We start from the raw sequence: 11899 nt of genomic DNA, 5'->3' as shown, positions 1-11899 counted from the left end.
CCTGCTAAAATAAGCCCCGTCTGGGACTTGTGCCATGAGATAGCCTGGAAAAAATTAAGCCGGGACACACCGGATCCGTTTTGGGGACGAGGAGGCAGTCGGGCTCCTTTCCCAAAAGGATAATTTTGGCAGGGGGACCAGGTGGTGAGGGAGGACGGGCTGAGAACGGCCACACTTCGGCGCAGGTGCGGGGCTCGGCGGTGCCGGTGCCGTCCTGGTTTGACGGGTTTCTCTCTCTCCGGTGCCGCAGCCGCTGCCGGTGCCAGTGTCACCATGAGGACCGTGCTCTGGGACCTGCTGCTGCTCTGCCTCTTCGCCCGGGCGCGGAGCGACTGCCGGGGGGACTGTCTGCACTGCGACCGTCAGCTCTACCGGGACAGCTTCGACGTCCTCGTAAGTCCCCTGGGGGTGGCACCCATGGGTGCTGTGCCAGCTGCACCCCTGGACCGGGTGGGCACCTTGTGCTGGGGTTGGGGTTTGGGGGTTTTGGTGGGGGTTGGCTACCGGTTGGTGCCAGATCTCAAGGGGATGGTGCCACCTGCTGTCACTGTCCCTCCTCCTTGGGCACCCCCCAAGGGACACCAAGATGGTCCTGAGGGAGGATGCAGAGCCCAGATCAGCTGCTGGGAGTGATGGGGACAACGCTGTGGTGGCCCAAAGAGGGTCTCAAGACCCCCAGCATCCCCAGCTCCCATACCCCCACAGCTTGTGGCATCACTGTCCCCACCTATGCCAACCCCAGACCCCCCAGATCCCCACCCCATCCTCCAAGAAGACACCAAAATCCCCCTGGAGCCCCATCAGGATGGGACCAGCTTTGCAGATGCCCAGTGAGCTGCAGTGTTTCAGGGAACCAGGCACCCCACAGACCCTCTACCTTCTTCCCTTCGATGCTGGATGGAAAGAGCCATTAAATGACATTTTGGGGGTTGTTTTCCAGTCCCTAATCCTTTCTTTTCCCCTCCACTGAGCCGTGGCCGTGCCCTGCGCGGCAGCATTTCTTTCCCTCCTGTTCACCCTCCGCCCTCGAGGGATTATCCATCACCCGCTCGCTCATTTATTAACAATGATAAATCACAGCGGGTTGAGACGTCTACCCAAAAGGACGTGGCATGTCAGGAAACCCCCAGGGCTGGAAACGTCCCCCCAAAACCAGGTGGGATCAGTGACTTCCAGGGCTTCGTGGAGATGCTGGAGCCACCCCAGTGCCACCCCCTTGCTGGCAAAGCCTTCTGCAACCACACGTCACTGCCACCAAGTTTTGGGGTGCGATTGCCCTGTTTATGCCCCAAAATGTTGTTTTGTAATCTGAAGGCACCAGTGTCTCTGCAGGGACAACCCCCTCCTGCCTAGTCCTGCTCCTGGAGCTGCATCTGGACTCGATGATCTTAAGGATCTCTTCCAACCAAGATGACCCGATGATTCTGTGATTTTGCTCTGTCTCTCCTGGCCAGCAAGATGGAGATGGGATGGTTGGTGGCTTCTGGGTCCCATGCAAGGTTGTATCTCAAAGCAAGAGTGGTTTGAAGCAGGAGCAGAGGAACCCGGGGTCTTTGGAGGCGTGGTGGGATTTAATACAGCCTTCCACCATTTCCAAAGCAATGGCCAAGGGAGTCCCACCAGCACCGTGGCTGATCCATCCTTCAGTAGAAATAGGAGATCCCTCTGAAGTCACAAGTGTGTCAGCACCATCATCACAGCTTCCAGGGCAGGACAGGAACCAGCTGATGGAGCTGGTCTTCAAGATGTGGATGAATCACCTATGTCCTGCTCCTCAGAGTCACCTAGGGATGGTGCAAAGCCATGGGGGCACCAACAATGCCAAATGAAGATTGGAAGGAGCCACGCCAGGTAGTTTTGGTGCTGGAGGTGGTGGACCGTTGGATGGTGTTTCCTGAGGACTCCCAAAACACTGTGAGCAGAAGCTATTTCCATGTGAATTAAGACCACAGCACAATGTCTGAGGACCCTGAGATGTTTATGGTGCTGCCTTGTGGATGAGCAATAGGACCATGGATGGTCTTCCAGTTGATGCCTCGGGTAACTCCTTTTGAAGCCTATTAGCTGGTGCTCATTGGAGCTGTTACCTACACAGGATCCACCACCTTTCATCTCAAACGCAGGACACCGTCAGGACACTGTCCATCAGCTGTAGACCTTGGAGATCCCAGGAGAGAATCTTGGCTCAGCACAGGATGCCCTTGGTGTCTCCACAAGGACCATTGTAGGTGTCCCAGCTTGCAAGGTCCTCATCACCACCTCACTTTGGGACAACTGTTTTTCTTTCGCCTTTGTGTCTGAAGAACCTGGATGCCCTCAGTGATGGCAACAGCCACGTGCTTGAGCTTCAGCCCTGACACACCGCGTTGGGATTTGTAGCACCTCTCACCCGGTGAAGTTAATGAACCCATGGTGAAGAGAGTCTTTGCAAGGGTTTTGGTCTTGCAGGTAGTTTGTAGCAATGAGACACGCCAAAGTGCTTCATCATGGCGTCCTCCAGTTGGTGTTAAGCATTGAGAAGAGCCCACCATGAAGCTCATGCTGGGATGGAGACACTTCAATGGAAGGGAGGACAACCCTTCCCTCCTGGGCTCTCCAGCCTTTGGGTATTTAGTTTGGTTCTTCTACGATTGTCTCCTGGATGGTTTCCCCTGGGTGCTGGTTTTGGTGGTACTGGAACAGGCTGCCCATTTGGGGCTATCACCCAACAGTGGTTCCAGGTCTATGTCCTGCCTTGGTGGATGAGGCGTCTTGGAAAGAGATGAGCCACAAAAATGGTAGGATGTACCCATGGGTGCTGAAGAAGCCCAATGAGACCTCTTGATGAGGCTGCTCTTGATGGCCTTTGAAAGAACATGGAGAAGGAGGCGGGTTCCTGGGGGCTGGGAGGAGGCAGATGTCACACCTGACTTTGCAGAAGGCATGGAGGAGGATCTGGGGAGCTATGAGCTGGTCGGCCTCACCTTGGGGAGGTGGTGGAGCACATCATCCTGCAGACATGCGAAGGACAAGAAGGTCACCAGGAGCAGCCAGCATGGATTGATGAAGGGAAAATCATGCTTGACCAACCTGATCGCTTTCTGCAGGGAGACAACCAGCTTGTCTTGACTTTCATCAGGCTTTGATGTTGTCTCCCGTGACATCCTCATGGACCAGCTGCTGAAGCACAGGGTAGATAAATAGGCAGTGACGTGGATTGAAGCCTGGGGGAGTCTGACATCTTCATTAACGACCGGAACGATGTGGCAGATGCACCCTCAGCAGTTGTCACAAAATGCAGAGTTCGGAGGGGTGGATGGTCGACCGCAGGGTTGTGCTGCCATCCAGAGGAGCCTCGCCGAGCTGGAGACACGGGTGGGTAGGAACCTCCCGAAGTTCAACGAGGAGAAGAGCTAAGTCCTGCCCAAGGGAGGAACAACCCCGGGCACCAGCACATGCCGTGGGTTCCGTCCCACCTCCACTGTCCTGTGACTTCATGATTTTGGGGCTCATGTCCAGCTGAAGGACCCAGCAGTGCAGAGCATGGGACGGTGGGACCAGAGTATGGACATCAATGGGAGAAGTGCAGAGCGTGTCCAGCATGGAGCAGAGCCTGTCCAGGCATGGTTGGGAGAGGGATGCTGAGCAGCTGCCATAGGTCCCCAGCATCTCCAACTCTGGGAGCCCATAAAGGAGGTTTGGGATGGGACACCTCACCAAATGAGGCCAGGCAATGCCAGAACCTTTCCACGGGTGTCTTCCAACATGCTGCATCGCTGGATGGGCTAGATGTGGGGGCATTTGGGGTACACTGGAACAGGCTGCCCAGGGCAGTGGTGGAGTCCCCATGCCTGGAGTGGTTAAACAGACGTGGACATGAGGTTCTCAGGGACATGAGTTATTGCCAGGGTTGGGTCAATGGATTCCATGATCTTGATGGTCTCTTCCAACCAAAAGAATTCTATGATTTGATGATTGGATGATTCAATTATTTGATGATTCTACACCAGGTGTCTCAAAGTCCTGGTGGGACCCAAACCCACCTGACACCCATCCCCATGTCTCCCATAGTCCTGATGGGACCCAAACCCACTTGACAGCCGTCTTCATATCTCCCACAGCCCTGGTGGGACTCAAACTCACTTGACAGCCATCCCTCTATCTCCCGCAGTCCCAGTAGGACCCAAACCCACCTGACACCCATCCCTCTCTGTCCCACAGCCCTGATGGGACCCAAACTCACCTGATACCCATCTCCATGTCTCCCACAGTCCTGGTGGGACTCAGACTCACATGACACCCATCCCCATGTCTTCTGTGGTCTTGGTGGGACCCAAACCCACCTGACACCCATCCCTCTATGTCCCACAGTCCTGGTGGGACCCAAACCCACCTGACACAAATCTCTCTGTGTCCCACAGCCCTGATGGGACCCAAACCCACCTGATACCCATCTCCATGTCTCCCACAGTCCTGGTGGGACCCAAACCCACCTGATACCCATCTCCATGTCTCCCACAGTCCTGGTGGGACCCAAACCCACCTGATACCCATCTCCATGTCTCCCTGGGTCCTGGTGGGACCCAAATCCACTTGACATCCATCCCTCTATCTCCCACAGTCCTAATAGGACCCAAACCCACCTGACACCCATCTCCATGTCTCTCACAGTCCTGGTAGGACTCAAACCCACCTGACACCCGTCTCCATGTCTCCTGTGGTCCTGGTGGGACCCAAACCCACCTGACAGCCATCCCCATGTCTCCCTGGGTCCTGGTGGGACCCAAACCCACTTGACATCCATCCCTATATCTCTCATAGTCCTAATAGGACCCAAACCCACCTGACACCCATCTCTCTGTGTCACACAGCCCTGATGGGACCCAAACCCACCTGACACCCATCTCCATGTCTCTCACAGTCCTGGTAGGACTCAAACCCACCTGACACCCATCTCCATGTCTCCTGTGGTCCTGGTGGGACTCAAACCCACCTGACACCCATCCCCGTGTCTCCCACCCAGGTGTGCATCCTGGAGTGCGAAGGCGAAGCCGTGCCGCGGGCCACCTGGGAGCTCTGTGCCGCCGCCGCCGGCCGAGCCGCCCCGCGTCCCCGTGACCTCCAGGACGCTCCCTGGCGCGGCGCGGTGCCGGCAGTGCCACCGGCGAACCCGTTCCAGGTAAGCGAGCTGCTGCAACGCCGGGAAACCGAAGACGACGAAGGCGTCGAAGCGGCGCCGGGTGCTTTCCCGCAGCCACCCGAGGACATTTCCCGGCGATCCAGTTTCCCCCGGGGGACGCGCGGCTGGTGGCCGGCGCCGACGGCGAAAGGGGTGCAGAAGCGATACGGGGGTTTCATCGGGGTGCGCAAGTCGGCGAGGAAGTGGAACAACCAGAAGAGGTTTAGCGAGTTCCTGAAGCAGTACCTGGGCATGTCGCCGCGCTCCAGTGAGTACGAGGTTGCCGGCGGCGTCAGCGAGCACAACGAGATCTAACGGAGCCCCCGCCGCGCCGCCACGGCGAGGTCCGCCATGGCCAAAAAAGTCAACCCTCCTACCCCTCTACACCACATGTTCGTAGGTGCAAATTAAAAAAGAAAAGGGGGCAAAATAATTTGGAAGATGTTGATTTGGAGAGCGGGGAGGGGTGGGCAGAGCGGCCGCCGCGGCATCCGGAGGGTGGTTGGGGAAAAGTCCTTTTGGTCGTCAGATTCCACCTCCCCAGCAGGGACGATGGGCGAGAGTTGGTTGCTTTGTGATTGGACACAAAATAGGTGTGAAGGATGGCTCAGCGCCCCCCCCAAAAAAAGCAGATATTTAAAAATTATGAACATTTTTAAAAGGTAATTTAAAAATTAAGGCATTTTCACTATTAAATCAGATTAAAGTAAAATTTTCCTTGTAGAACACTCCTTCGTCCTAAATTGCTCCTGCTCCACCTCGCCAAATTCCGCAGTGGGTTATCCCCATGCTTCCACCCCATAGGATCAGTGTGTGTCCCCGGGACGCTCAGACCCCCATCCCACCCCCTCCACCAAATTTCTCATTTGGAAGGATTTACATTTTCTTTTCCCCCTTTTTCTTGGTTCTTTTTCATTATTTTTCCCCCCCTTGGGTGGCATCTCCCTAAATCCAGGGATGTACCCCCAAACCCCAGCAGGGAGCCTCTTGCTCCCTCCACTTTCAGCTCAGCTGATTTATTTTCCCTTTTCTTTAATTCTCTTGATTTTTCTTTTTCCTTCTTTTTATTTTTTTTTTGGATTATTTTTATGGTTATTTTCTCTATTATTTTATATTTATATTTTTATAGCGTTCCGGCACCGCATCCCAGCACCTTCCGCCAGGCACAGGCAAAATTAACCCTGCTCCTGCCCGCCTCCATCCTCTCTCTGACGGACCCCAAAGCGCTTCAGACTCACACGCGGTCAGAAACCACTTTGCTCTTCACTCACTTAAGCCAGACTTAACCCCGGGACTCGAGGAAACGCGGACGGCGACGGGGAGCGAGATGCCGCGGGGATGGGGGGGGACGGGACCGCGGGGGAGCGGGCGCAAATTTAAACGAAATAAGGCAAAAACCACCAAAAACCACCAAAAACAAAGGGGGATTTTCGCCAAAATAATCTGATTTTTTGGCTCAGCCGCTACGAACGAACCACCTCGAATCCGGCGGAAAATCAGCCTGGCGCCCAGAAACCACGTGGAAATGTGTCCTTAAACCCTAACAAAATGTTTCTTTTTGATTTTTTTTCCCTTTTGTTTTATTTTTACCCTTTTCAAAGCGTTTTCCTTGATGTTTTATAAAGCCTCTGGGGTTGACTTCTTTGCTCAGCAATACAAACCGCGCACGTTGTTTTCATTGCGTCCCCCCTGCCCCAAATTCCCCAGCATGTGTCACGTCCCCAGCATGGGACGCGGGGGTTTAATTCTGTCCGTGTTGCTCCCATAAGAATAATCAGAATGGGTTGGTCCTCCTGGTTGAATTCGCTACCCAAAAAGAAATCAAGCACATGATGGGAGCGACTTTCCCCGGGTCTCACCCGCAGCACTGCCCTTCTTCACCCTTTGTAAAAATAATTAAAAATATAATATAATAATATAACATAATCCCTCTGGAAAAAACAAAAACAATTCTCCCAAGATCTGGTTCTTTTTAATTGTTTCATACAAAGATTTCTCCATTAAACTTGTACATAGCAAAAGGATTAATAAATCAGTTTACTGTTTCTACGATATCATTGCGACTGGCGACCGTCACTTGGGTCAGCGCTTGGGGAGAAGGTCCCTGACCCCCCCAAAAAAGCCACCATGGGGGGGATCAAATCGCCCCACGCGGATGGGAAATAGTTCAGTTTTAGGGTGGAAAACAAGAGAAAATTTGGTAATTTGTAGTATTTTAAGAGTGGGGGCTTTTGGGGTGGTAGAAATGGCCCCCTTGGGTGGAATTTGCAGAGCTGCTGGGGGTCTGTCCTGTTCCATGTGTCCCACAGCCAAAAACTGGATGGATTTGGGGTTATTTGGGAGGAAAAATAGCAAATTATAGGGTTTTTGGCACCAAAAAGCATCTTCTCAGCTCCAGTGCTCTGGGCCACAAGAATTTTCAGGATGCTGATACCCCCCCCAGGTTTAGCACATTAATCCCTCCCAGCAGCTTCCAGGTTGAAAACTGGATGAAATGGGGATTTTTGGAGGGGAAAGCAGCAAAATAAAGCAGCGACGGAGGGAGCGGCAGCGCAGGGCCGGGCGGACACTGCGACCTAGTGGTGCCACACATGCTTGTGCCAAGGAGAAATAACACGGGTCGCCAACGGCAGCTAAAAGGGTCCGCAGGGGACACCCCCACAATTCGGTCTATAAGGACAAGGCGGAGGCAGGGAGCTACCAGGTAACTTTTCTTTTTATTTCTTATAAAATATATTTCATATTGCTGCTGTAAAAATTACATTTCACATTTTTTAATTCTTTTAACTTTTTTTTTTCCCTCTTTTTCTTTGTTTTCTTAACAATAAAAATAATACTTGGAAGACAGCTGAGAAAAGCTCCAAGACGACAATATTCACTTGATCATCGGCCCCGCTCGGCCGGTGGCCCCATGGGGGCACGGCCACGGTGACAATGTCCCCAACCCCCCGGTGACAACTTAACGCGGCACCGAGTGACAACCAGGGGTCACCCTGCGCTAAACCGACTCGCTTTGCCTATCGGGGTCCCGGCTGGAGAGGGGGGAGCGGTTCCTAATTAATGAGAGCCCAATTAAGAGGTTCCTATATACATACATGTACATGCGCCTGGGAGGATTTAGAGGTTGAGGCCAAAGTCTTTGTGAGATCAATGAGGCTCGAGTGTTGGGAGGAGAAGTCCAATGGTCGGGAGGTGGCTGGAAGTGAGTTAAAAAGGAAGAGGAAAGGGAAATAATAGGGGGAAAAAATATGTATGTATATATATATATATATAAATATATATCTCCAGCATGAAGCAACCCGATAGACACGGAGGAAGCCGTGCTGCTGGTTCTGCAACAACAGGAGGGGGGTTTTCTTCTTTCAAGTGTAAAATTGCTGAAATGGGCCCAAAGTAGGTGGAGAAAAGAAAAGAACAGGCCCTGGATCGATTTGTTCATTGAAAAAAGAGAGATAGAGGAAAAGGGGAAAAAAGAGGAAAAGGGGAAAAAAGAGGAAAAGGGGAAAAAAGAGGAAAAGGGGAAAAAAGAGGAAAAGGGGAAAAAAGAGGAAAAGGGGAAAAAAGAGGAAAAGGGGAAAAAAGAGGAAAAGGGGAAAAGGAAAGGAGAAGGAAAGGGGGGGAAGCAGAGACGGAAGGAAAGGGGGGGAAGCAGAGACGGAAGGAAAGGGGGGGAAGAAGAGAAGGAAGGAAAGGGGGGGAAGAAGAGAAGGAAGGAAAGGGGGGAAGAAGAGAAGGAAGGAAAGGGGGGGAAGAAGAGAAGGAAGGAAAGGGGGGGAAGAAGAGAAGGAAGGAAAGGGGGGGAAGAAGAGAAGGAAGGAAAGGGGGGAAGAAGAGAAGGAAGGAAAGGGGGGAAGAAGAGAAGGAAGGAAAGGGGGGAAGAAGAGAAGGAAGGAAAGGGGGGGAAGAAGAGAAGGAAGGAAAGGGGGGGAAGAAGAGAAAGACGGAAAGGGGGGAAAGAAGAGAAGGACGGAAAGGGGGGGAAGAAGAGAAGGAAGGAAAGGGAGAAAGAAGAGAAGGACGGAAAGGGGGGAAGAAGAGAAGGACGGAAAGGAGGGGGAAGAGACGGAAGGAAAGGCGGGGGAAGAGACGGAAGGAAAGGGGGGGAAGAGACGGAAGGAAAGGGGGGGAAGAGACGGAAGGAAAGGGGGGGAAGAGACGGAAGGAAAGGGGGGGAAGAGACGGAAGGAAAGGGGGGGAAGAGACGGAAGGAAAGGGGGGGAAGAGACGGAAGGAAAGGGGGGGAAGAGACGGAAGGAAAGGGGGGGAAGAGACGGAAGGAAAGGGGGGGAAGAGACGGAAGGGAAGGGGGGGGAAGAGACGGAAGGAAAGGCGGGGAAGAGAAAACCCAAAGCAAAGCACATCACATTACAGAGTCACGAGCACAAGGCTGGTTTTGTCCGGCCACGTCCGTACCACAAAACCCCTCAGAAAAGCAGCTTTATGCACCTCCCGCCCCCCCGAGCCCCAGTGAAACACCACTGGTATCAGATATTCCTACACCGCTTGTTCTAAAGCCATTAACACCCTTTTATATATATATATATGTATATGTATATATATATATATATATATATATATATATATATATATATAATAAAAGCAGAAAGTTCTTTTCGCTTTACTTCTTGGCCACGTGAGCTCCCGCCAGTGACAAACCTGATCCGCGCTGGGGGTGCCCGACGCTTCACCCCCATTTTGAGGGCCCCCAAAATGAACCCCAATGGCTTCGTTTGACATTTCCTGAGTGATTTTGCTGGGAGCCGAGTCATGTCCCACCAGCGCCCGGCACTGTTTTGGGGCAAAAAGGGCATTAAAAGCAATAAGTTCCATCTCCGGTCCTGCCTGGGGTTGAGTCATGGGGAGAAAGGCACAAGGATTGAGGAAAAGACTAAATTAACCCTTATTCTTTTTGCCTTCCATGCTTCGAGCACCGTTTTTAATAAATATTTGGAATATGTGTGGGATTTGCCGAAGTGTCGGCTCATTTCTGGAAAGCATCAGCATTGCCGAAAAATGGGATTGCAGGGGGATAAATGAGCCGAGCTCTGTAACATGATGCAGGTCGGACGCTGCAGCAGCAAAAACATGAGGGTTTTTAACCATTCTTTTAAAAAATGACCTATTTTTGAGTAGTGCAACAACCCCACCACACGATGAATTGTCACCAGCGCTTTGCAAAGCCGTTCTTGCCATAAAACACTCAACTTGGGAACCCGCAAAGAGTCTCCAAGGGGAAAAGGCTCTTCCCAACATTTTGCTCCTAAAACGGGGATAGGAGGATGGATCTCCATGAGATAAACCTCTTTGTTTCCCCTGAATTCGAGCCATCCGGGGATATTACCCACGGTGCTTTTTACTTACTTTCTAGTAGCCTAATTTCTGCATCCATCACTTGGATACCGGAGCAAACAGATTGTGGGATGATATATATGTACAAAATTACAAACAAATGACATAAAATTATACTCAAATGCATGGACAAGCACCAGTAACACAGATGAATGTCTCTCAACCTGCTTTACCCAATCCCTTCGACAACGGGAGCAATATGGGACTCTCCCAACCGCTTGATTTGCTTTTAGGAGGGAAGTTGAGTCCTTATAAAACACCCCGGGCGCTTTGGGCTCAGCGGCTGTGATTATACGGACTATGATTATCGAAAACGCAGCAAAAAGGAGTAAAAAACACTATTCAAACTGGGGAGAAAAGGTGACGGGGCAATGCGGTACATCGCGACATCACAAGCGATGCTGGTGTAGGTGCGATAGTCACGATAGTGAAACCAGGAGCAATTGGGGTTGGGTAAAGTATTTTAAAGGATGGAAGGTCAGAAAACTGATTCCCACTCAGCGTGATGGGATTTAAAAGCAAATTTGAAGTGTTTTGCTGAATTGTGGCCATGCGGTGATGAGAAGGGAAAGCCATTCCCAGCCCTCCCAGCTGCTTGTATGGGTGGAATCATTACATTGAAAGATAAAATTGCTCAGTCTGGTTTTGAAAGACACAGCGAGGGCCACAATGTAGCTTTTCATGGAGCTAAACCAACTTAGGAAGCCTAAAATGAGAAGAAAACCGAGTTTTGCCTTATTTCTCAGAGTCTTCCTGATTAATATGTTTTGGGTGGTTATTTTCCCCTCTCCAAAAACGAAGCGCTGGAACTAACGCGCAGGTTGGAGCTACCGGTGGGACACAACACGAGCAAAAGCTTCAACCACACAGGGAGAGAAACATCCGTCTCCTGCCCCAAAAACACTCCTGCCTTGCTTGCAGCAACCCAAGAGCATTTTCTATAAGCTATAATCATTACTGACCCCCTCTCTTAAAGGTCATGATAGATTTGCACTTTTTAGGTAGTAAAAGGACATGAGAAGCGGCCTCAACGCTGCGATGGTTCGGGAGACTATTAGGGCTGATCTGGGAAATGCAGGAAGCTCTTTGGTCCCCAGATCACCCAAAATCTCCCCCAAACCCTGAGGAACCGACTTCCCTCCCAGCCCAAAACTTATACCGTACAAAGGGAAATATTCTTCAGGTTAAAAACAAGAAGTTGGAAAAAGGATTTTCTTTAAAAACAAAGAGCAAACCCAGCAGATGTACAATATACAGAAGGAGGAATTTACACGCAGCTCTGGAGGCGTCTTCTGGGGTGACAGGAGGTACCTCCAAGGTCCCTGGTTGCAGCACTGAGGGACTCGGGTGTCCCCGGGGGGAGCGGGGAGGGACGTGGCACCGCAGTGCCGC

The 11899-nt window shown here is 51.8% G+C and overlaps 1 protein-coding gene across 1 annotated transcript; it reads left to right on the top strand.

The window, feature by feature from the left end:
- Nucleotides 1-273: 273 nt before the first annotated feature.
- Nucleotides 274-5473, top strand: PNOC (prepronociceptin; the record flags this gene model as incomplete). Its single annotated transcript, XM_080342957.1, has 2 exons — nt 274-393; nt 5003-5473. 2 exons carry the CDS (start codon nt 274-276, stop codon nt 5471-5473), a joined length of 591 nt encoding a protein of 196 aa, XP_080199083.1.
- Between the last annotated feature and the right edge of the window lie 6426 nt (nt 5474-11899).

The sequence above is a fragment of the Nesoenas mayeri genome (genome assembly GCF_963082525.1).
Source record: "Nesoenas mayeri genome assembly, chromosome: 3".
NCBI lineage: Eukaryota > Metazoa > Chordata > Aves > Columbiformes > Columbidae > Nesoenas > Nesoenas mayeri.
The sequence above is the reverse complement of the archived record's forward strand: the minus strand, read 5'-3'. Positions and strand labels throughout refer to the sequence as shown.